At 44.2% G+C, this 25,439-nt stretch overlaps 3 protein-coding genes across 8 annotated transcripts in view; 2 read left to right on the top strand and 1 right to left on the bottom strand.

The window, feature by feature from the left end:
• Positions 1-200: 200 nt before the first annotated feature.
• ACTMAP (actin maturation protease) overlaps positions 201-25,439 on the bottom strand; it is a 140,041-nt gene continuing 114,802 nt past the window's right edge. Inside the window, exons 1-7 of one of the 5 annotated variants that reach the window (XM_069943469.1) lie at positions 6,238-6,418; positions 4,836-5,043; positions 3,458-3,526; positions 2,133-2,257; positions 1,691-1,820; positions 1,132-1,202; positions 201-704 (exon numbers count right to left, since the gene is read on the bottom strand). In XM_069943469.1, the coding sequence (XP_069799570.1) occupies positions 382-704; positions 1,132-1,202; positions 1,691-1,820; positions 2,133-2,257; positions 3,458-3,526; positions 4,836-5,043; positions 6,238-6,346 (1,035 nt within the window). In that variant the 5' untranslated portion in view covers positions 6,347-6,418 and the 3' untranslated portion in view covers positions 201-381. Of the gene's footprint in view, positions 705-1,131; positions 1,203-1,690; positions 1,821-2,132; positions 2,258-3,457; positions 3,527-4,835; positions 5,044-6,237; positions 6,419-6,860; positions 6,908-6,932; positions 7,101-25,439 lie in introns of those variants that run through there. The other 4 variants (XM_069943473.1, XM_069943471.1, XM_069943470.1 and 1 more) reach the window with 4 other exon arrangements.
• On the top strand, positions 7,093-10,259 carry SNRPA (small nuclear ribonucleoprotein polypeptide A). Of its 2 annotated transcripts, none has more exons than XM_069943474.1 (7): positions 7,093-7,250; positions 7,952-8,035; positions 8,271-8,443; positions 8,563-8,736; positions 8,819-8,998; positions 9,337-9,425; positions 9,857-10,259. In XM_069943474.1, exons 2-7 carry the CDS (start codon positions 7,963-7,965, stop codon positions 10,014-10,016), a joined length of 849 nt encoding a protein of 282 aa, XP_069799575.1. In that variant the 5' UTR covers positions 7,093-7,250; positions 7,952-7,962; the 3' UTR covers positions 10,017-10,259. The 2 variants fall into 2 exon arrangements, with proteins under 2 accessions (XP_069799575.1, XP_069799576.1); XM_069943475.1 differs by lacking the exon at positions 7,093-7,250 and adding an exon at positions 7,534-7,590.
• Positions 17,777-23,814, top strand: MIA (MIA SH3 domain containing). Its single transcript, XM_069986889.1, has 4 exons — positions 17,777-17,951; positions 22,163-22,296; positions 22,379-22,489; positions 23,535-23,814. Exons 1-4 carry the CDS (start codon positions 17,834-17,836, stop codon positions 23,556-23,558), a joined length of 387 nt encoding a protein of 128 aa, XP_069842990.1. The 5' UTR covers positions 17,777-17,833; the 3' UTR covers positions 23,559-23,814.

The raw sequence follows: 25,439 nt of genomic DNA, 5'->3' as shown, positions 1-25,439 counted from the left end.
AGAGAAACTGTAAGTGATACGCTATCTGTCACTAACTCATAACATAAAGCAGCCATTCATGCATATGTAACTTTTTACAAACCCACATACATCTGATAAATCGCACATACTTATCACTGCGCCCTTCGGTGCCATATGAACCTTACTACAAAAGAGGCAGTAAGTGACCCCCCCCCCCCATAAAGTATATCATTCTTTTTAGCCTGAGAAGAATTAAGTATATATTCTTAGGTTTTTTACATTGCTGTGTGAGATCCAGTACAAAGGATGCTGGGACACCTTTCGTTTGTCTGCTAGAAGGTTACAAATTAAAATAGGATCTAAAAGCTGTGTAAAATAATATATTTTATAGACAACTTATTAAAACATATAACTTATTATTCAGCATTTAGTCTCTTTCTGGGCTGGGTGTTTCAACAGTAAAATTTTGCCACACAGCCCAGCTTGTACGCCCCCTTCAGGTACCACATAGACATTGCCGTCAGTAGTTCTCTTGGGGTCCAGTTGAAGTAGTTGACTATTACTGCGACTCAAAGCCCTGAATTCCCACAGCTGGTATCGGAGGCTTTTGCCCTGCTTGGCAATGAGGTAGAGTTGTTCTATGTGACTTGTGTTGATAGTTGCTGGACCGGGTTGTGGGTGAAATAGTCTGGGGACTTCAGGATCAGGATCAAAAGAGCCACCCTGGATTCCAAGAAGAGCACCTAAGAATAAAGAGGAACAGCGCTAATGGGCAAAAAGACATATATAATTATGGCATATAGAAGAACTTTTACTGGATTATGGGATCTGACCGGAGCTATGCAGAAAACTTCAGCTCTTATATAGGAACATAAGGTAATGTTATAAAGGGAACACTTGTTTACTAGTCTATTGGGGACATTTAGTAAGAACGGCATACTCGTCTTAACTTAGGCCCCATCCCATTCACCCCGCTACACCATGGGCATAGGCATCTACACCTGCTCCTGAGGCCACACCTCCACTTTACCTTGCCTTGCCCCCCACCCATCAGGCAGATGAGCGGGGCTTATGGTTGGTGCGTGCCACAGACAAGGTAAGAATCTGCATCTTCTCTGTGGCATACGCCAGGGGCGCAACAATGATGTCCCCTTATGTGTCTATCCTTACCTGAAACGACTGCCCAGTGAGCCCGGTGTCCATCTCGCTGGCATGGCTCGTGATTGAAGTCCTCATCGTATCTGCACGAGCAGTTAAATACTTAGCTATACAAAGAATTCTGATAAAATTCAAAGATATGTGACAATGAATCTCTACTTTATGCTACTTAAGGTTACAGGTTTTACTATGCACCACTGCTGTCACCTAGTGGCCATCATGCAGAAGGCAATCTATTGCACAGTATACTGTCCATTTCACTGTCCTATTTATCTTCACTCATTAAAGCAGGGATGCAGAACCTTGACCTCCCCACCCCCAGCTGGTACAAAACTACAATTCCCATCATGTCTGGACAGCCAGCACCAAAACTTTGGCTGTCGAGGCCTGATGGAAACTGTAGTTTGGCAACAGCTGGATGGCTGGAGGTTCCCCATCCCTGACTTAGAGATGAATAGAGGGTAAGTAACACTTACAATAGTAGTTCAGAAGTAATTTATGCAATCATCACCTTAGTGACAATGCCCAACTGACACTGGTGACCGTAATGTGTTCTTATAGTAAAGGATACGGGATGAGAACAGGGAGCCCGGCTGTCAGGTGCCCCAGGATTCTCTCTCTGTTCTCTCCTTCCATCCCCCCTGATAGGAGTTCACAGTGACAGCCAAAAACCTCCACAGCGAGGCAGGACATGTTATCCGCTAGAAGAGAAAGAAGAACTTTATCCAGTCACATCCATCAACATAGTAACTGTACCTATACTCAATAATGACTTTTGTGAGAGGTTAGAGGGATCATTGAGATATGTCAGGCAGAAGGATTAAGTAAGTAGTTTGATTCTGATGAAATTGATGATCAAGATCTAATGTCTAAGCTCAGCGTATAAAAGATAGTAGAGAAGATGGAGTTCCCTGCAGTAAACATCATGATGTGGGGAACTACTAGTTAAGTAATTCTCTAATATGTGTCACAGAGGCATAAACTGCATCACTTTATATCCAGGCAGCATTTACCTGAGAACATTTCCCCATGGATGGTGTATCCTCTTGAGGTTGCCACTTGTACAATGTGATCGAGTGTCACCTCTTGTTTACTGCTCAGTATGCCCCCTGCCATCCACAAGGCAACAAGACCGCACCTGCAGAAACATTATAGGTATCGCCGTGATGTACACTGTATTAACAAAGGGATGTGTATGCTAGTGTAGTTATGGGTGGGGTGGTTTTGGTGTAACACATGTAAAAAAGCTCATTTACAATACAAACACTGTGTATTAACCTACACCTACTCCTGTACTGAGGACACAGACCATATTCATGTGCAAATTTTGCAACCACTCGCAAACAGCACAGCCAAAGGTTTGGCTGTCCCGGCACCAAAGGAATTGTAGTTCTGCCACAGCTGGAGGGCTGCAGGTCTCCCTTCCCTGCATTAGATTGTGATGAAGTGTATTTATAGGCATGGGGACAAAGTGGGGGACCATCTAAGACCACTGCACTATCCGTCCTGCCACTGGATTTAACAGACATCTGAGATTACATTGACATTCATTGACTAGTGCAACACCTGACACTAAATTTTGTCTTGTAAATAAATTTTCCACTTATTAACATATCAGAGGTTGTGATCAGTGGAGGTCCGGGTGCTGATACCCCCATTGACCGCTAGAATGAAGAGCTTGGTTGAGCTCTGTGACCCTTCAATTTATCGGTAAAGATGAGTGAACCATAAGCACACTCGGCTTAATCCCAACCCAGAAGGCTATGTATTTGAATAACGGTGGCTGAAGAAGTTGGATGCAACCCTAGAGAGTCCTGGAAAACATGGATACGGCTTATGGCTGTGTCCAACTTTTTCAGCCACCGATAATCAAATGCAGAGTGTTCGGGTTTAACCAAACCTGAGCGTGTTCAAGGTTCGCTCATCTCTAACGCTGAAAGAAATGGGCACAGAGCCTATAACTTTAGTTGTTATTAGGAGGATAAACTATATATGTAGTAGTGTGAGGTCGACTGCCACTAACTTGGCGAGGTTAACCTTATATCCTGTACCCCAAGGATTATGTAGAATATTTCCTTTACTTGCCATTAGTGAATGCAAACAGTCTAGTTAACATCCAAAGCCAAAAACCTGATCCTGACCATGATCCAACTGGCACAATCAGGTCAGGCTTTCTGGCTGTGGGTGTAAACAGGAATGTTTCTATCTATTGACAGTAAACGGTAAATGATAAGAGAACTAGATCATACAGTTGCAGAACATTTAATTACATGTGTTTTATTCTCATAAATCTGGATACTCCTATACTACTATATGAAGGTGACATTGGTGAACTTACTGTGGACCCTCTTGTATAAGGGATGGGATATGCTGGTTATACAGAAGCCATTTTAAATGTTCACCAAATCTGAAATAGAGAGTGAACAATATGAATAATACAATTTACAAACAAAATCTATTTGTATGTATATCTGTCTGTATGTATGTATATCTGTATCTATATCTGTCTGTATGTATATCTATCTGTATCTATATCTGTCTGTCTGTCTGTATGTATGTATGTTTATCTGCATCTATATCTGTCTGTATATCTATGTGTATCTATATCTGTCTGTATGTATATCTATCTGTATCTATGTCTGTATGTATATCTATCTATCTATCTATCTATCTCTATATCTGTCTGTCTGTAGGTATGTTTATCTATCTGTATCGATATCTGTTTGTATATCTGTCTGTATGTATATCTGTCTGTATGTATATCTATCTGCATCTATATCTGTCTGTCTGTATGTATGTTTATCTATCTGTATCAATATCTGTCTGTATATCTGTCTGTATGTATATCTTTCTGTATCTATATCTGTCTGTATGTGTATATATATATATATATATATATATATATATATATATGTCTGTATCTATATGCTTTTCTTATGCAGAAGCTAGAAATGAATGAACCTGAGCCTTTGGCATTTGATTGCCAGTAGCGGAAGAAGTTGGAGGCAGCCCTAAGGCTGCCTATAAAACATGGATACAGCCATAGGCCATATCCACGTTTTCCAGGGCTCCCTAGGGCTGCATCCAACTTCTTCTGCTACCGCTAACTAGATGCCGCACACTCAGGTTCATTCATCTCTAGCAGAGGCATCTTGCAAAAAAAACAAAACAAAATTTTTTTTAATACATGGGAGCCTTAGGCTATGTTCACACATTGTCCTTTTGTGGCCGTACTTTTGGACGGCCGTCATTTTGAGGCAAAAACACGTCCATAATTATCAAAATATGGCCGTATTTTGACCTCAACATGTTGTCTGTCCAAAAATACGTCTGAAAGCAAATGTTGTGGGAACATAACTTCAGAGTGACATAGTCCCCTGTTTGCCTATACAGCAGAGATGGGGAACCTTCGGCCCTCCAGCTGTTAAAAAACTACCATTTCCATCATGCTTGGGCAGCAAGGCATGATGGGAATTGTAGTTTTGCAATAGCTGGAGGGCAGAAGGTTCCCCATCCCTGCTATACAGCGATCTAAGTAGGAGCCGTCCATTGAAGGTGTAGACTTTAGATGAATGTTTTCTGATCTCAGCAAACCTGCTGCATGTTTGTTTTCCTTGAGGAAAATTTCCATTGTATGTATAATGCGGTTTCCAAACTCTATCCACATATACTGTCTACTGCACATCTGCACTGTCCTTACTCCCTCGAAAACGCACCGTTCTTGTTGATTCCTGATCAGCCTCTTTAGCTCATCACATCCTCCAACAGAGGGGTCGCTGCTCTCCGCCACCTTCTTAAAGAACTTGCTTTTCACCTGGAATGGAGGAGGAGGGCAGAGGACTGGTGGTGGTGGCGGCAGTGGTGGTGGTGGAGGTACATGATTAGTAAGAGTAGAAGCTGCTTCATCCTCCTCTGGCATGAGTGCTAAAGAGATAACAGGAATAATATATCAACTGGTTTCGGTCTAGCTTGAATGCATACATTTATTGGAATTATTACCGTCCCAGAATAACCATACAGTATGACAGGCGTGACTAGTCATGGCTCGGACACTGCCCAGATGACTAGTTCACAGGTCTCCCCCTGCACCACTTGCTGGATTAAACTGTTTTACTGGGATATACAGATACCAACCAAGTAACGCCCGACATGGTAGGACACCTATCTACAAGGTCTGTGCAGTGTCCCCAGGGGCCTAATAAGAACAAATGTGCTAATTGGTTCCCTTTAAAGGGGTAGTGCGGCGCTAAGAAATTATTCACAGAATAACACACATTACAAAGTTATACAACCCCCACCCGTGTACCCGGAAGTGTTGGTGCATTATACATTACCTGATCCGTGTCGCGCATGTCCGCCATCCTGTGCCAAACATCATCTTCGGACGGACGGACGAATTGCTGCCGCCGTCCCCCCTCTGCCTCGTCATAACTGTGCTCAGTCTCGATTGGCTGAGCACAGTTATGCTCAGCCAATCGCGGCTGATGATGCGGCAGAGGGGGGACGGCGGCAGCGATTCGGCCGTCCGTCCGAAGATTACGTTTGGCACAAGATGGAGGACATGCGCGACACGCATCAGTTAATGTATAATGCACCAACACTTCCGGGTACACGGGTGGGGGTGGTGGGACACGGGGAAAGGGGGCGATTCACAGACATAACATACATTACAAAGTTGTATAACTTTGTAATGTGTGTTATCCTGTGAATAATTTCTTAGCGCCGCACTACCCCTTTAACTATAACTGGGTCTATTGGGTTTCTAGAAGCCATGGCCGGCTAGGTATCTCCTCTGAAACACACATGAAAAGTCTTCCACGTCATACGCGTCTGAGTCCACCATAGTGACAACTACCTCTTAAAGTGACTGTACCACCAGGCCCAGGGCTGACCCACCCCCAGTGGGAAAAACCCCCAGCCCCTCCATGACGTGACTCCATTAGAATCAATGGAACCCTATCATAGAGCGGCTGGGGTTTCCTCCCACTAAGGGTGGGTCGGCCGCCTCCAGTGCTTCAGTCTGGGCCTGGTGGTACAGTCACTTTAAGGGAGTTTTGGGTCTCCACTCTATGACCTTGCCTATAAACAATGGTCGTCCTGATGGAAAACGCTCTTTACCTAAATTCTCATAATTCCCTGAAGACGCCTCCGGTGGGGGTCCACAAGCTGATGGACCCCTCACAGCAGTACTGGGCTTATTTCTGCTATTTCCTAGAATAGTAGACATAATGCTTGAAATTTTTTATGAACTGGTACAAGGGAAAAGTGGTGCAGTTGCCATGGCCACCAATCAGTGCTTATTTTTTAGCAGTCTTTTTAAGGGTGCGTTTACACCTACAGAATCCGCAGCAGATCTGGTGCAGATTTGATGCTGTGTTCAGTTAATTAAATGAAATCTGCTGCGGATCTGGTAAGTGTGAACGTACCCTTAAAGTGAAAGCTGACATGTGATTGGTTGCTATGGACAGCTCCACTTATCCCTGGCCCCTACTATGATAGATATCTGCAAAGACTAGCGGTGGCGGACACTGCTGGCACAAGTAGCATTGTATCTATGGTCTGTGTTATTATTAAAGGGTTTTAAAGGAATTGTCTGCCTTAGTGCGCGCTAGGACAGCAGTTGCTAATAACAACCAATCACATCAAAGCTTTCACTTTTTAACAAAAAGCTGAAATCTGATTGGTTCCCATGGCAACTGTAGTCCGGTAAAAGGGCTTTCCTACATCACTAGTGTTAGTACATGCAAACCCCGATACTCGAGGGTGGTGCCCCCGTGTACAATAATCCTGCCGTAAAGCGAACACAAACATACAGGAAATAATAAGAGAAGAAATGATAGTCACGTTTCGGCACAGTCTGAATGGGGCTGCGGCATATGATTGGCAGGTGGTCGTTTCTGGAGTTTCATTGGTTTAATTGTATCACGTGACGTACGTAAGTTACGAGGGCACGTAGGGAGGCGTCATGTGCTGACTAATCAGAAGCTTTTTCTGTGGGCGGGGCTAGGGCGCTGCATACTATAGTAGTGAGGCCTGGTCTCCGGCCTGGCGGCATTGTGTGAGCGATTCGCGCTTAGCTGTTCACGTGTACGGAAGCCGAGGCGGCATCTACCGGAGCGGTTTATATACAGGTAAGGCGATACCGCAGAGCTGGAGGCAGGGAGTGGACGCTATAATGTTTCCCAGCACGGCCGGCGCTCATTGCTGTCTTATATTAGGGGAATGAATGGGCAGCCGTATAATGCCGTGTTCTGCGGCTCTCTAGCTGTTGCAAAACTACATCTCCCATCATGCCTGGACAGCCAAAGCTAAAGCTTTGGCTGTCCAGGCATGATGGGAGTTGTAGTTTTGCGACTCCCAGCTTGGTCCCTGAGCCTTATCACCCCATCCATAGCCTGCAGCAGGTTGTGTATTACATATGGCTGTGGCCGGGTGGATTCTGACCTGTGACCCCTGTACAGAAGGGGTCAGGTATTAGTACACCTGCTTTTGTATTGGTTTTGGCCCATTTCTCTCCAGGACCATTGGGGGAGACTTATCAAACATGGAGTAAAGTGAAACTGGCTCAGTTGCCCCTAGCAACCAATCAGATTCCACCTTTCATTTTCCAAAGAGTCTGTGAGGAATGAAAGGTGGAATCTGATTGGTTGCTAGGGGCAACTGAGCCAGTTTCACTTTACACCATGTTTGATAAATCTCCCCCATAGTGTCCCCCCATACACCTGCATTGAAAGGAAACAAGTTGATACATTAGGAAATCCTCTCCTCCTGCATAACTTTGTCAGCCTTAAAATGTATGTCATTATCTCATGTTTGACTTTGTCATTTTTAGCCCCTTGTAAAATGGCCGTCCAGGAAATCAGACCCAACAACACGATCTACATCAACAACCTCAATGAGAAGATAAAGAAGGATGGTGAGTGTGTATGACTGCTGGGGGTACAGAGAGAGATGTCATATAGGGTGGTTGGTGAAGCCTGTATCTGCTGCAGACTACTACCCAGTGTATACTAGAGGATGAGTAACTTACTCTACATAGTCCTGGACTAATCCTGAGAACCTTTACCTGGGACCTGAGTGCAGGGAGGGGGCTGGATTTGCTTTCTGAATTACAAGATTTGTGAATTTCTATGTATTTTTTTTTCCTATAGAGCTGAAGAAGTCTCTGTATGCGATTTTCTCCCAGTTTGGTCAGATCCTTGACATCTTGGTGTCTCGCAGCCTGAAGATGAGAGGACAGGCGTTCGTCATCTTTAAGGAAGTTAGCAGTGCAACCAATGCCCTCAGATCGATGCAAGGATTCCCCTTCTATGATAAGCCAATGGTTGGTATCACATTTATGGCCGCTCTTGCTCATATCCCCTGTTTGGTACGGCTGCTTTCATCTCCTGGAAACTAGTTTTACTATCAAGTAAACCTTTTAAATTCTTTGTTTTTCTTCAGAGAATACAATATGCAAAGTCCGACTCTGACATCATAGCTAAAATGAAAGGCACCTTCGTAGAGAGAGACCGAAAGAGACAGGAGAAGAGGAAAGTCAAGGGACAAGATGCTGCAGCTGCCAAGAAGGCTGTGCCAGGTGGTCCAGTGGTGCCAGGCCTACCAGGGCAGATCCCGGTGAGTTGTCTTATCCTGAGATCTCTGGTTGTTGCAGCTGCTTTCTCCTGGACTTTCTTACAAATGTTCCTCTTGTCTTTAGGGAATGCAGAACATCCCCGGCATGAACCAGGCTCCTCGTATGATGCATATGGCTGGACAAAATCCATACATGCACCATCCTGGCATGATGCCACCACCAGGAATTGCTCCAGGACAGATGCCTCCAGGTGGCATGCCTCATGGGCAGATGATGCCAGGGCAGATGGCACCTATGCAACCAGTAAGTATTGTCTATGGACCTGACAAGGATTAACTAAGACTTCTGTTTTACTGTAGGTTTCAATTCTTTTTATAAGAAGATGTATTCCCGTGATGGAACATTTGAGCGTAGAGCAGGGATATGTCATGACATTGTGATTGAAGGGGTTAATATCTTACACCCCTCCTGACTGTAAGCCTCTATGGAGGACCTGTCATAGACTGCTACATATTGGCTGTCTGCTGGGAGTTTGAGGCACTGGATTTCTTCATATGAAACAATGTCTGTTGTACATGGCCCTCTGGATTGGGGCATTTTCCATAATAAAACTAACTACTACGTTATGATTTGTTCCTCAGATATCTGAAAATCCACCAAACCATATTCTGTTCTTGACCAACCTCCCTGAAGAAACAAATGAGCTGATGTTGTCTATGCTGTTTAACCAGTAAGTATCTGTAGGGCCCTCTGCTGGGGGAGTTCGCACAGTATACCAGAAGACTTATTACACCTTAGACTTTGGACGGCCATATCTGCCGCTTGTGGCAGGTTTGGCCATCAGTATAACTTATATGGGGCTCTCCTGAACGACCACTGAAAATATGATGTCGGCGTGATGGAAAATCGCCACCCAACCCCTTTGTTTTAGGAGAGATAAGACACAGCCATAGCACTATGGCTGCGGCTTACACCTCCCCATAGAGAACATAGGAACGTTTGGTCATGCTGAACGATCTTGTATATGGGGAGAACTGATGGCTGGATGATTGTTAGGCCGTTGGTTAATATCGATGTCCACATCCTCTGGTCAGTAGTCTGTATGCTGCTGAAGATGTCGGTGGCTCCTCTTAAATGCTAAATTTTTCAATTTTTTCCTAGGTTCCCTGGCTTCAAAGAAGTCCGTCTAGTCCCTGGACGTCACGATATAGCATTTGTGGAATTTGACAATGAAGTCCAGGCAGGAGCCGCCCGAGAGTCTCTACAAGGATTCAAGATCACCCAGAGCAACTCCATGAAGATCTCATTTGCTAAGAAATAGTGCACTGGGCCTAGGAGAATCTCCAGCTTCAGTCTGGTAACACCACCGGCTCGGGTCATAGCAGATTCTAAGTGGACTCTTTTTATTTAAATTCTAGCAATTCAATGCAGAGCGCTCATCCAGCGTATTATGTTGGTGAGTATGGCAGGGTTTCTTTTATACGCATCTCTTGAAAGCATTGCACCCAGAGTCTGACTTCCAGACATTGTACCTGGAGCTTGTGAATAAAACTTTTCTTTTTTTCTATAAGCCTTGTGTCATTTATGAATCTTTAGGCGTGAATTCTATTGAGCAGAGCATCAAAACCTGGATGCACCAGTCATGAATGAACAGAGGGGAACTTGCAATGCCTTCACCAAAAAACCAGTGTGTGTGTATAAAAAAACAAAAAAATAGTTTGCAGCCCCCACCTCAATGTCAAAGTTTAATGTTAGTGCCGGCAGAGTTTGATGCAACTGGCACTTTTCAGTGGGCGATAAACGTGAAAATATCAATACCATCTTTGGCATCGGTTAACCAACCTCGGTTTAGCCAGGACAGTATTTTAATCTCCCTTCCTGAGGTTTGAGCTGTGAGCGCCCCCCCCCTGTCCGTGCACCTATGTGCCTTCTGTATAGTCATACGCCTCTATGCCTCTGTGCCAAGGCATGTGCACCCTGTATAGTAATACACCCTTGTCCCTATGTGCGCGTGTGTGTACCGTATTTTTCGGACTATAAGGCGCACTTAAAATACAATGATTTTCTAAGAAATTGTAAGTGCGCCTTATAGTCCAGTGCGCCTTATATATGGACCGGGATAGCTCCGGCCTCCATGGCACAGATAGGCTGCTGAGCTCACATCTCCCCGCCGCACAGAACAGCGCAGCGCTCCCTCACCTGGACTCCCGGCCCATGGCTCCGCAGGCCTTTCCTGCTGTCCCGCTCTCAAGGTGTCCCACTCTCTCCAGCAGTAGTAAGCTGAGTGTCAGGGATGCACAGATTGTCAAAGGGATCCTCTACAGGCAAGGACTTAACAGGAGCGGAGGCAGGCAGAAATGGATGCAGAAGAGGGCCTGAGCGCTGCTGTGCTGAGGAGCTGTCTGCATTCCGAAGGGGAGGGGGAGGCAGAGGGGAACTGATGCTGCGGCTCTGCAGCTAAGCCCGGCAAGGGTCCGGGGGAGCCGGTATTTGCAGGCAGGCTGTTCCGATTGTAACCTCTGTCAGATGAGGGAAGAGTACGAGCTGCCATGGGCTCCCTGTGTGTCCCCGCTGATGCTGTGTGTGACGGAGCAGTCTGCCACACCGCTCCGCTGCCGGCATATGAGCAGGATGGAGGGGGAGCCGCAGGGACTCCGGCACCATGTTGCTTTGACCGGGCAAAGGGGAGAGAGGTTTCCAGCTTCCTCCGCCAAACTTATACACTATAATGCAGTGCGCCTTATAGTCCGGTGCGCCTTATATATGAACCTAGATGGCTTAGCAGGCTAAAATTGGAGGTGCGCCTTAGTTGAAAAATACGGTAAATTTTCAAACCTGATGCGGCCCAGCCTCACCTAGACTCTACCTCCAGCGGCCCCCTGGTGTAAAATATAAACTAGTGTAAGTGCCCACAGCAACCAAACATGGCTCAGCTTTCAGCTCTGGGAAAATGAAAGCTGAGCTGTGATTGGTTGCTGTGGTCAGTATACACCAGTGTATATTTTACATCTCTTGATAAATCTGGCCTAAGCTTTGATCAAATAAACGATTGCTCGAACATTTTCAGCAGTTTTACAGCGAAATCTGTATAATCCCCATTGGGCCATGTGTGAAAATATGATGTATTCCAACTTTCACCTCACTTTTCTATCTAGCTTTGGGACAAAACTTAGGCTGGATTCCCACATTCTGTATACGGAGTAAACTGTTGGAACTCCCTGCGTCATAATTCATCAGCTGCAAAATAGTTAAAGCTCTTTGCTACTGAACTGACAAGTATGCTTATAGCCCGTATATATGGAACGTGTGAATCCAGCTTTAGGCTATTTTACCACCCAGTATTTTTGCAACCGTAACAAGGAGTGGATGTTCACACACTGAAATTGAGTGGATGGCTGCCATTTAATGGCAAATAACGTCCATTTTTTAAAATAACAGCAATTATCGCGGCTATTCACTCCACTTCAATAGTGTGTGAAGAGTCTTTCTGTGTTTTCAATCCATTCCTGGTTTTGGTTGCAAAAATACTATGTGTGAACATGGCCTTCAACTACAACCCTCAACTAACAGGCAGCAAATGTATGATGTAATGTATTCCGTAAGTGATAGACAGAAAACGGGTGTGCGCGCCTTATGTCCTACGCTGCTCTTACCTGGGCTGTACATAAGGCTGTGTAAATAAGCGTTTTTAGATTTATTCACAAATACTGACTTTGAACGGATAAGACAAAAAGTTCACACATACACAAGTATGCTCATACATAACATTCATTTTTAATGGCTCACTTTAACCCTTTCAGTTGGTTATGAAATGATTATATATTTGGTGGCAGATACCAGATTACTGTCTGCTCAAGAGAAGAAGGAAAAAAGCCGGGTTCTATTGAGTACTAAATCTACAAGTGTATGGTATCGCAGATGAAATATCCACTTTTCATTAAAGGGGTTATTCAGCGCTACAAATACATGGCTAATTTTCCCCCTACTGTTGGCTCCAGGTCAGGTGCGGTTTGCAATTAAGCTCCATTTACTTATGGAACTGAGTCTCAAAACCCCAGCCAAACTGGAGACAACAGTAGGGGGAAAGTGGCCATGTTTTTGCAGCGCTGGATAACCCCTTTAAAGGGGAACTTTAGCGGGTTAGACTAACATTACCTGCGGATAGCCCTCATGGGGCGCTGAGGATGAAGCTAGGTCTTGCTTTCCTCCTTGGCCTTGTTCCTGTGCAGTTAGTAGCAATACAGAATTCCTCATAAGAGAGAGGGGGGAAAAAAAATATAGATAGATCTATCAAAAAAAGTGCTCTGCTTTAGTCTTGTATGTTGGTGGCTGGATTGTTCTTGTATGCTCTTATGGTCAGCCACATTGCATCAGGTCTGAAAGGCTGTCAATCTGTATAATTGTAGGACACCAAGTTATAAAGCCTTCCCCTCCTGTATACGGTCAGATGTGACACATAAGATCCAGGGGTTACAAGTCCTTCATTGATGGGGGGGATACAGTGATGACTTTGTGCATTCAGAGAGCTGTGTACAGAGAGCCAGGTTGGTGTGGGGGAGGCAGGTCACAGAGCGCTGCTTGTATCACTCTTATACAGACACATGCTGCAGCCTGGAGAAGAGGAAGCCTATTTACTACAATCACGCACTCGCTATGCTGCTCCAGTCAACATTGTGCAAGACCAAGGCACAACATATAGCTTTGCAAAATAAGTCTATGTTCAGACCTTGTATGAGACCGGCCATTCCGTGACCCTTTAGGGCCACAGAGTTCTGATGTGGGTGCATCCATGCGTGCCTGCATCCCATAGACTGCAAGGTAACGTATATTTTCATAATAATCACGGCCGTTGTTGCAAAGTGCAACAAAGAATGTAGTTTTACAAAAATATATGTAGTGTGAACATAGCCTAAAAGTGCTATCTCTAATCTTAACATGGCACTGTCAGTATAATCCATAGCTATAAATCTCGTTACTGAGTGATCTTGCAGACTTTTCACACAGATTATGTTTTTGCTCTGAAGCCAGAGATCCAAAGTAATAGTTATGGTGCAAAACAGTGTGATTGCATTGCCTCTGATAAGTCTATGGGAATGCCTGACCTTATAAGTGTTACCTGCAATCATGAAGAAGAAAGTCTTACCATGCTGGAGCTATTGTTTTTCCTCTCCAGAATTTGTAATGCTACAGAATACTGTCTTGCAATGCTCTGTGTTATGTGCTAGAATCCCCCTTAAATACTGTGAAGCTGTGGTCACATGTCTTATGCTGCAATGTCTTACGTGAAATCAGTGCTAGGCCTTATGTACACAGATTTGTCCGTATTTTTGCAAAAAAAATTCTTCAAGCCACAACAAAGTGGATGGAAAATGTCTCTATTGTGTTCAATACCCTTTCCAGTTCTTAAAGGGGTATTTCACTTAAACATAGCCTCACCATGGGCAGCAACATATCAAAAGCTAACAATTCATTCCATACTTGTTATCTATTCAGTCTCCTTTCCCCAGTTCTCAGCTGCTGCTTTCTGCTGAAAACACAAAAATCCGTATGTGAGCTTTTCTCTGTCTCCCCCTCCTCCCTGATGTAAACAAGTCCCTGAAAGGCTTTATCTGCAACATTGTAGCTTTTTTTGTAAGGCGGGGACATAGAATCTACAGTGTTGCAGATGCAGCCTACCAGGAACTTGTTTACATCAGCTGTCTCAGAAGGGAGGGGGAGACGGAGAGTGGCTCATACACAGATTTTTGAGTCTTCAGTAGCAAGCAGCAGCTCAGAAATGGGAGAAAACCCCCACCCCATACCTGAGACACAGCTGGGAACTGTTATATGTATGTAAAGTAGGGGGGGGGCTGCTCTCGTCTGTGCCTAGCTTCCTCCCCCATCCCTGATATGTAACATTTGCTTGTTTTATAGCAGTCTCGGTGGTCCGTTCTGGCCGTATATCTGCAGGAACACTGACTAGATACTGTTATATAAGTGACGCAGCATGAGCAGAACACAAGCCATCTCCATCACTGCAGTAACACTACGTCTAGTGTAGGAGGACGCTGAGTCACGGTGATAGTTTTGGATGATCATGAAAATAGCGCAGAGGTTCTGTTTCTTTTCTTATGCTTTTTTTTGCCAGCATCAGCATGAAACTTGTAACGTGATGGAAACAATCTGCCAAAGAAAGCAAGAATCAGCGGGAGATGGCGGCAGAAAGAGAGCACCGACGTGATAAACAGACCGGGATGAGCGTGTTTATACCATGAAAAATACTAATTCTGTAATCTTAAAGGGGTTGTATATCATTGGAGAAAACACTGCTATTTTTTCTATGATTCAGGTTGATGGTTGCGTCTGATATGTGTTGCTGCTGGGACTTAGATGTCTTCACCACTCCTATATAACAATGAATGGAGAAGTGGTTGAGGATGTGCACTTTTAGATTAACTGGTGTCAGAAAGTTATATAGATTTGTAATTCACTTCCATTTAAAAATCTCAAACCTTCCAGTACTTATCAGCTGTTGTATGCCCTGCAGGAAGTGATGTATTGTTTCCAGTCTGACACAGTGCTCTCTACTGCCACCTCTGTCCATGTCAGGAATTGTCCAGAGCAGGAAAGGTTTCCTATAAGGATTTACTGCTGCTCTGGACAGTTTCTGTCATGGACAGAGGTGGCAGCAGAGAGCACTGTGTCAGACTGGAAAGAATACACTTTCTGCTGGACATGCAGCAGCTGAGAAATACTGGAAGATTTGAGATTTTTAAATAGACGTAAATAACAAATCTATAAAACTTTGAGAGAAAAACAAAACTTGCTGATTTTTGGGCACCTCAAATCTGGAAAAATTGTAACAAAAATTATAAATAAAAAAAATTGCATATACGCAAGCAAGATACCGATAAATAATACAGATCATGGCAAAAAAAAAATTTTTTTGCCTCAAATAGCTTGATATGCAATAAATAAAGGCGTTAAAAGGATGGTTATAGAGCAATTTTAAAAACATTTAGTTGTAAGCATACTCACTGGAGGAACATAGATAAAATGTCAGTTTTACCAAAGGGGAAATGGCATAAACAAGAACTCCCGGTTTGTCGTTGCAAAGTACAATTGGCGTCGCAAAAAATAAAAGCCTCATGTGCGTCTGTAGGTGAAAAAAAATGTAGGCGCTATGCTCTCTCAAACATGAGGCGGCAAAAAACGAAAATTGTCCTTGTCATCAAAGGGTTAAATCACCAGGTTCTTCAGAGATCTGAGTATGGCTAATGTGGTGGGACTGTATCCATGTTTTCCCCAGACTCTCTAGAGCTGCGTCCACCCTCTTCAGCCACTGCCGAATGATGGCATTACCCCGCTGGGTCACTTTCACACAGACATAATACTGACACCTGTCCTGACCTGACTGTGTCTCTGATGACCCGAACCGATTGACCATTATATGATTGCAGGTATGTGGCACCAAGAGTGGAACTAAGAAAAAAAAACAATAAATCTAGAAAGATATAAGCTCCACTGTGATTGGTGGCTGTAGGCAGCCCGGCCTTGGGTTCTGTTTTGTCAAATGAGGCCTCTTTCTACCAGTACATGTCTATAGATGTCAGATTTTAAAGTGACTGTACCAACAGGCCCAGGCTGAAGCACTGGAGGCGGGCCGACCCACCCTTAGTGGGAAGAAACCCTAGCCTTTCCATGACGTGACTCCATTAGAATCAATGGAACCCTATCATAGAGGGGCTAGGGTTTCCTCCCACTAAGTGTGGGTCGGCCCGCCTCCAGTGCTTCAGCCCGGGCCTGGTGGTACAGTCACTTTAACATCAGAAAGCAGTTCCCCTCGTAGTCTAGTTCACGTCCTAAATGGGTGATCTGTGAAGGTCTGGTCTCTGGGAATGAGGACAGGCCTGTTATATCAGCAGAAGGATATGTGCAGGATAGGTGTTAGGGCGGGTTCACACTACGGAATTCGCGCGGACAATGTCCGCGGAATCCCGTCAGCTGTCCGCCCGCACGGGCACGTGCTTTCCCGTCGGCTCCATAGACACCATTCTATGGGCCGGCGTATTCCGCGATCCGCTAAAAGAAGTGACATGACACTTCTTTCAGCGTATAGCGGAATACGGCGGAAAGGCGCCCAGATGTGCGGGCGGACAGCTGACGGAATTACGCGGACATTGTCTGCGAGAATTCCGTAGTGTGAACCCGCCCTTACTCCTAGAACCTTCCAAGACAGGGATTTGGAACCTGTGGCCCTTCAGCTGTTGCAAAACTAAAATTCCCATCATGCCTGGGCAGCCAAAACTAAGCTATAGGCATGATGGGAATTGTAGTTTTGCAACAGCTGAAGGGCCAAAGGTTCCCCATCCCAGCTCTAAGACATGGGTCTCCAAACTGCAGCCCTCCAGCTGTTGCAAAACTACAATTCCCATCATGCCCGGGCAGCTAAAGCTTTGGTTTTGGCTGTCCAGGCTTGATGGGAAATGTAGTATTGCAACAGCTGGAGGGCCGGAGTTTGGAGATTCATGCTCTCAGGCTAGGTTCACACTGCGTTTTCAGCATCCGTTTAACGGATCCGTTTTTTTAACATCCAGAAAAATAGGGTCAGCAACGTTTTTTGGTCCGTTTTGGCCCGTCAAAAAAAACGGATCCGGTTTTTTTTATAATGAAAGTCAATGGAAAAACGGATGCACACAAATGAATCCGTTTTTTGCAATCCGTTTTTCATGTGTTTTTTGCAAAAAACGGATGCTGAAAACACAGTGTGAACCTAGCCTAAGAGTTGTTGTACTGCTAAACAACTGCAACAATGTGTAATATAATGTAATATAATATAATTTTTTGTGGTAGTTTTTACTCCCTTTCCCAGCCATGAACACAGAATGCTATTTCATCAGTCCCATCACAAATTCATAGACAATTATCCTATTGTCAGTTATTTTCCAGCTACGTCATCTTTTACATTACAGGTAATGGGCCTTTAAAAACCTTTTTTTTTTTAGTTTTAGCAGTTTGTTGACAGGAATGCCCCCCACCCCCACCCAGATGAAATGGAAAAAAAAGAGGTGGGGAGGTAATGTGAAGCAGGTTACTGAGCTCTGCTAGATAGTTGTGCCGCTGTGCTGCTGTCTGCTCAGTGTCTGGAGTCAAGCAGCCATGTACCGCCGCTCACTGCTGGGGCTTTGCTTCTGTGTGGTGCTTGGGCTGGTTGGGGGAAACCGGAAGATGCCCAAACTTTCGGACAGAAAGCTGTGTGCGGATGAGGAGTGTAGCCGTAAGTACTGTAGAGAGGATGAGGGTTGTAGTACTTTTCAATCAGTACCTAGGAATGTTTACAACACTGTCAAAAATATTCGCCACTCTTTCATCTCTGGGTGGTAGATCTTTGTGTAATAGCATTAATGGGTTGTGTAGTGCCAGTCTGACATGGGGCAGGACAATAGTCTGTCATCAGGCAGGTACCATGCATGAGCCCTATTCTAGTTATAAGGACATGTACGGTATATGATACTTGAGATGACTGGACTGGCAAATGTCTTGCCCGTCATTGCCTGTCCACTCCCAATATATATCAGATCAGACAAGAGGGAATAAGACAATTAAAGGGGAACTCCAAATAAGGAAAACATGTTTTCTATTAAAAGTTATATAGATGTGTCTATATAATGTATTACCATATCTGTGCGGTTCTGCCACACTGGTAGCTGATAGAAATCCAGGAAGTGAAGAAAAATGGCCTCTGTGCCAATTCACATTGTCTCCTGCTCCCACTGCTCTCCCCCCTTAGGAGACAAATATCCCATGCCTCTGTCTCATATTGTGTGTGTTTGCTGAGCAAAAATTAAATTCAAAAAGTTCTCTACTTTATTCCAATATCAGCGTTACAGGTAAAGAATACAGTGTGCTGTGTGGTGTTACAGGTAGAGAATACAGTGCTGTGTGGTGTTACAGGTAGAGAATACAGCGTGCTGTGTGGTGTTACAGGTAGAGAATACAGTGTGCTGTGTGGTGTCACAGGTAGAGAATACAGCGTGCTGTGTGGTGTTACAGGTAGAGAATACAGTGTGCTGTGTGGTGTTACAGGTAGAGAATACAGTGCTGTGTGGTGTTACAGGTAGAGAATACAGTGCTGTGTGGTGTTACAGGTAGAGAATACAGTGTGCTGTGTGATGTTACAGGTAGAGAATACAGTGTGCTGTGTGATGTTACAGGTAGAGAATACAGCGTGCTGTGTGGTGTTACAGGTAGAGAATACAGTGTGCTGTGTGGTGTTACAGGTAGAGAATACAGTGTGCTGTGTGGTGTTACAGGTAGAGAATACAGTGTGCTGTGTAGTGTTACAGGTAGAGAATACAGTGTGCTGTGTGGTGTTACAGGTAGAGAATACAGTGTGCTGTGTGATGTTACAGGTAGAGAATACAGTGTGCTGTGTGGTGTTACAGGTAGAGAATACAGCGTACTGTGTGTAGTTACAGGTAGAGAATACAGTGCTGTGTAGTGTTACAGGTAGAGAATACAGCGTACTGTGTGATGTTACAGGTAGAGAATACAGTGTGCTGTGTGGTGTTACAGGTAGAGAATACAGCGTACTGTGTGATGTTACAGGTAGAGAATACAGCGTGCTGTGTGGTGTCACAGGTAGAGAATACAGCGTGCTGTGTGGTGTTACAGGTAGAGAATACAGTGTGCTGTGTGTTGTTACAGGTAGAGAATACAGTGTGCTGTGTGGTGTTACAGGTAGAGAATACAGTGCTGTGTGGTGTTACAGGTAGAGAATACAGTGTGCTGTGTGATGTTACAGGTAGAGAATACAGTGTGCTGTGTGATGTTACAGGTAGAGAATACAGCGTGCTGTGTGGTGTTACAGGTAGAGAATACAGTGTGCTGTGTGGTGTTACAGGTAGAGAATACAGTGCTGTGTAGTGTTACAGGTAGAGAATACAGCGTACTGTGTGATGTTACAGGTACAGAATACAGTGTGCTGTGTGGTGTTACAGGTAGAGAATACAGCGTACTGTGTGATGTTACAGGTAGAGAATACAGCGTGCTGTGTGGTGTCACAGGTAGAGAATACAGTGTGCTGTGTGGTGTTACAGGTAGAGAATACAGTGTGCTGTGTGGTGTTACAGGTAGAGAATACAGCGTACTGTGTGATGTTACAGGTAGAGAATACAGTGTGCTGTGTGGTGTTACAGGTAGAGAATACAGTGTGCTGTGTGGTGTTACAGGTAGAGAATACAGCGTACTGTGTGATGTTACAGGTAGAGAATACAGTGTGCTGTGTGATGTTACAGGTAGAGAATACAGTGTGCTGTGTGGTATATGTAGAGAATACAGTGCTGTGTAGTGTTACAGGTAGAGAATACAGCGTACTGTGTGATGTTACAGGTACAGAATACAGTGTGCTGTGTGGTGTTACAGGTAGAGAATACAGTGTGCTGTGTGGTGTTACAGGTAGAGAATACAGTGTGCTGTGTGGTGTTACAGGTAGAGAATACAGTGTGCTGTGTGGTGTTACAGGTAGAGAATACAGTGTGCTGTGTGGTGTTACAGGTAGAGAATACAGCGTGCTGTGTGGTGTTACAGGTAGAGAATACAGTGTGCTGTGTGGTGTTACAGGTAGAGAATACAGTGTGCTGTGTGGTGTTACAGGTAGAGAATACAGCGTACTGTGTGATGTTACAGGTAGAGAATACAGTGTGCTGTGTGATGTTACAGGTAGTAACAGTGTTATAGTTATTAGACTTGCAACTAGCTCACCAAACCAGGGAGAAGCCAATGTCACCACTGTTGTGAGTGGGGAACATTCAATGTCGTGGCGGAGCTAAATGGCTGAGCTGCCTTGAGACATCACATCTCAAGCCGCAGCTCAGACTAGGAGGCAGCAGCCGGGCGGGAGAACGGGGCGGTGCATCTGGGACCCGGCGCTGGAGCCGGGGAGAAAAGTGACCGCCGGCTTCTATATCCACCCCCTCCCCGGCCGTACACTGAAAATGACCCCAGCCCAGAGTTAAAGGTTGTCCAGACAACTGACGCCTTCTGTTCTACAGAGCTTACTTCCTGACATTCCACGTCTCAGAAGGGATAAGTTGAGGGTAAAGATGAGCACAACTCACGCACAAGCACGTTTGGCATTTGATTACCAGTGGCAAAAGAAGTTGGATGCTGCCCAGAAAACATGGATACAAACATAGGCCATAGGCTGTATACATGTTTTCCGTGACCTCCTAGGCCTGCATCCAACTTCTTCAGCCTCCGGTAATCAAGTGCCGAACAATCGGACTCGAGCATGCTTGAGTTGCACTCATCTCTAGTCGTGGGTCTAAGGGTCCTAGGAGACTAAACGATTTTTTTGTCTTCTCCGATTAACAATCACAAATGAGAACTTTTGGTAACAACCTGAAATCCTTCACCATAATACATAGAACGTCGTTAGTTACAATCATAATTATCATCATAGTCGTTAGTTACGATAATTATGATCGTTACTATGATCATTTAACTCTTGTGATCCCAGTAAATTATGTATACATACAAGGAAAGATTAGCAAATCTTATGGCGCTATACTAATGGTTAAAATAAATAATACATTTAACCCTTTATGGACCATCATGTTCTAGTAAAGTTTTTACCTTCTTTCGGGGAGATCCAATTGATCCTGGGGGAACCTTGCTTAGCCTGCTTAGTTGGTGATCTTGCAATACTTTCGAAAACCAATCACACTAATGTCATCAGATAGCATCACTGAAATTTGCAACCAGAGTCAGATCCATATCACCAGTTCTTGGGTCAGTATCATGTGTCAAGTGCTTGGCACAACAATAAGCTTTGTAGACCGTAACTTAAAGGGTTGTCCAGTGAAACTTTTTTTTCTTTCAAATCAACTAGTGTCAGAAAGAAATATAAATAACTTTATTGTAATTCACTTCCATTTAAAAAATTTAAGTCTTCCAGTACTTATCAGCTGCTGTATGCCCTGCAGGAAGTGGTATATTCTTTCCAGTCTGGCACAGTGCTCTCTGCTGCCATATCTGTCTATGACAGGAACTGTTCAGAGCAGGAGAGGTTTTCTATAGGGATTTGCTACTGCTCTGGACAGTTCCTGACATAGACAGAGATTGCGGCAGAGAGCACTGTTTCAGACTGGAAAGAATACACCACATCCTGCAGGACATACAGCAGCTGATAAGTACTGGAAGACGGGAGATTTCTTACAAATCTATATAACTTTCTGACTCCAGTTGATTTGAAAGAAAAAAATGTTTTTGCTGGATTTTTTAGGGTATGTGCCAACTACGGATTCCGAGCGGAGAACTTCAAGCGGATTCCGCTGCGTCCTCCTGCTTTAAGTTCCGCCTGTCCCATTGGCTCCATGTCTTGGGTCTTGAATTGAATTGACATATCTTGAATAAAACTATCACATTCTGCAGTATATGAAGCTCTGAGGAATACAATATGGTGTAATAGCCCTTTCCTCTTGGCAGATCCTATATCTATAGCAGTGTCGCTCTCGGACTACACCCCCCCTGACTGCCGCTTCATCCCCATCAGGCGTGGACAGACTCTGTATGTTTTCTCCAAGTTAAAGGGCCGCGGCCGGATGTTTTGGCTCGGAAGTGTAAGTACCAGTGCAGTGGTGTGACACACATACATATATACATGGAGTCATATGTGATGTGCTGCCTTCTGTCACTCTATAGGTGCAAGGAGATGAATATGGGGAGTACACAGCCAGGTTGGGCTACTTTCCAAGTTCAATTGTTCAAGAAGAACACTACCTAATGCCTGGAAAAGTGGAGGTCAAAACAGATGTAAGTGCAATGTGTTACCAGGAATAAAACCTATTATTAGCGTACGGTCACTTTCACGGAGGCGTATTGCAGGTGGACGTCTCGGCCTGACCATGTTCCTGATGATACTTGTCAGTTTGAGTCATCAGACCCACGGCAAGGCCGAGACTTGTGTCCGTGGTACTGACACTTTTGTGAACCCAGCAGAAGAGCATTGAGTTTCGTTGAGTATGAGCTCGGTAACTTCAATTATCAAAACTTTTATGGTAATGCCCAGGAATGTACACTTATTAAAGGGGTACTCTGGTGAAATATTTTTTTTTTTTTTACAGACCAACTGGTTTCAGAAAGTTATACAGATTTGTACATTACTTCTATTTAAAAATCTCAAGTCTTCCAGTACTTATAAGCTGCTGTATGTCCTGCAGGAAGTGTTTTTTTTTTTTTGTTCAGTCTGATATGGTGCTCTCTGCTGCCACCTCTGTCCATGGCAGGAAGTGTCCAGAGCAGTAGCAAATCCCCATAGCAAACCTTTACTGCTCTGGACAGTTCCTGACATGGACAGAGGTGGCAGCAGAGAGCCTCATGTCAGACTGGAAAAAATACACCACGTCCTGCAGGACATACTGCAGCTGATAAGTACTAAAAGAATTTTTAAATAAAAGTAAATTACAAATCTATACAACTTTCGGACACTAGCTAATTTGAAAGATTTTTTTTTCCCGCTGGAGTACCCCTTTAACAAAATAAATAAATAATGTCAAATTGCTGCATGACTAGGCATGTAGTGATGTCTGTCAGATATGTAACTCATTACAGGACTGGTCTGATTAAAAACTGGAACTTGCCACAAGAGGGCGTAAAATTGCTCTCCTATTCTCAGACCCTACTTCTGGGTAGTGTACCTGTTGGTGATAAATTGCTGACTAGCAAGACATAAATACATGACACACTAGAACCACGGCCCTTTTATCCAGGGATTTGTAGGGGTCCGGTTTTACAGTGACCCAAAACCATCAACCCTGCGTCCTTCCCTACATTCACTCCACTGTTTCTTCTATTTCAGCAATGGGACTTCATGTGTCACTGACCCCCATCCATCCTCATGGGGCACCATCTTGTGGAGCCTGATGTCCTCATGTATCATCAGTACACTGGTATCTGAGCAATAAAACACGATCTTTTACCTAAACATATATATGGCTTCTTGTTAGCTATCACAATGCTTTGTACAAATATATATATGTATTTATATATATATATATATATATATATATATATATATATGTAAGCGATGTGTCATGTTGTCATGTTGATAGATATCTTTACCTTCTATTAAACTAACATAGTGGATTATCTATCTGTTGATGTGACTCTTTTCTTCTCAGCCTCCACTTTAATTCTAGATTTGTAAAAGCTGCAGAATAAAGGGATGTTCTTTCCTTCGTCCATCTATGTACCATTGAGTATGCCGGACTCCAGGGCCGGCGTCAGCACAGGGCTGACCCCGGCAAGTGTCAGGGCCCACAGCATCTTGAGGGACCCCGTGTTCTAATGTTCAGCCTCCTCACTGTAGTGCAGGCTGAACATCAGAAGAACCCCACTATACCACGACCACCCTCAGCAGTAATGGAAAAACCTGTAAACACTTTGGCCGCCATGTTTAATCTCCACAACCAATCCCATTGCTTCCTCCCATACATGACACCAGAGAATCTGCCAGCCATTGACCCTTGTACAATGTGAATTAACATATAGTCATTCCAAATACGTATATTAATGGAGGGCACAGGCTGATAAAGGCCTCCAGTCCAAACATCTTCCATCCGGCCTTGATCAGATGTTAATGGGAAATAAGTTGTTAAGGGCCCTTTTAGAAGTGCACTACACATGGAGTAACGCAATGAAACTGGTGTGTGAATGTACCCTAAATCGTACCCAGACATTGGACTATCATTTATTATTTAGCTTAGGATGTGTTCTCACATTGCATATGGAATAAGTGTAGGTCCGACCCCTGGGACTCCCTGAAATCTTGGGGTCCCGGAGACCATCACTGGGGTCCAATCACTTATTAGCAGAATCATTGGTCACAGTGACTGGTACAAGTGCCCTGCACTACAGTATTCCTTATTGTGCCCTTCATGTCTGCAGTTCTGCCTGGTAATGGAGCTCAACCCCATTCAACTGAATGAGACTAAAGTTTCTAATAGATGGGCTGATCAATATGGCAGCCCGATCAATAATGTAAATGAGTGCAGATCTGCTAGATCGGCGCTGGTTTACCAAGCCTATTACACAGCTTGATGATCGTCTAGGCTAAACCGTTATACATTACCCCTCCTCACTCCCGATCTTCTCCTGCCCTCTGCTGGAAGGTGCAGAATCATACAGAACTGCATGGACATCATATTGGTTACTGCTGTAGGGGCCATGGCACCATAAGAAGGCAACACCAGGGATGGGGAACCTTTGGCCTTACAGCTGTTGCAAAACTACAATTCCCATCATGCCTGGGCAGCTTAAGCTTGGATTTGCCCCCCCCCCCCTCCAGGCATGATGGTAATTGTAGTTTTGCAACAGCTGGAGGGACTAAGGTTCCCCATCCCTGCCATACATTGTGGGGGTAACGTTAGGTTTCAGCAGCAACTTATCTGTGTTTTTAAGAACTTTTGAATCCAGCCTTATAATCAATAGTTTTTCAAGAGATTGTTAATTTTTTTGGATATGAGCTGCAATACCAGACTCAACCCATGGAAAAAGGTGGTGCTGTTGCTGATTTAAAAAAAAAAAAAACAACAACAAAAAAAACAGTATTTGCTCAAAGTTTTTTGCATTTTTTTGGTTTACAAATACAATTGTATAGACTGCTTTACAAATATCTTGGAAGTTTCCACATCAAGTGTGATGCGACCATGATCACTACCTCAAGAAAGTTTATGTTTCCAGTAAACATTGGATGAATTGCCTG

The sequence above is a fragment of the Dendropsophus ebraccatus genome, chromosome 10 (genome assembly GCF_027789765.1).
Source record: "Dendropsophus ebraccatus isolate aDenEbr1 chromosome 10, aDenEbr1.pat, whole genome shotgun sequence".
Classification (NCBI taxonomy): domain Eukaryota; kingdom Metazoa; phylum Chordata; class Amphibia; order Anura; family Hylidae; genus Dendropsophus; species Dendropsophus ebraccatus.
This window is presented reverse-complemented; position numbering and strand designations above follow the sequence as displayed.

Excerpts from the sequence above, each read along its gene's own strand:
- SNRPA (XM_069943474.1), top strand. The coding sequence starts at position 7,963 with ATGGCCGTCCAGGAAATCAGACCCAACAACACGATCTACATCAACAAC. Across the intron at positions 8,444-8,562 it reads CCTTCTATGATAAGCCAATG|AGAATACAATATGCAAAGTC; the intron begins GTTGGTATCACA and ends GTTTTTCTTCAG. Across the intron at positions 9,426-9,856 it reads TTGTCTATGCTGTTTAACCA|GTTCCCTGGCTTCAAAGAAG; the intron begins GTAAGTATCTGT and ends ATTTTTTCCTAG.
- MIA (XM_069986889.1), top strand. The coding sequence starts at position 17,834 with ATGTACCGCCGCTCACTGCTGGGGCTTTGCTTCTGTGTGGTGCTTGGG. Across the intron at positions 17,952-22,162 it reads TGCGGATGAGGAGTGTAGCC|ATCCTATATCTATAGCAGTG; the intron begins GTAAGTACTGTA and ends TCCTCTTGGCAG. Across the intron at positions 22,490-23,534 it reads AAGTGGAGGTCAAAACAGAT|CAATGGGACTTCATGTGTCA; the intron begins GTAAGTGCAATG and ends CTTCTATTTCAG.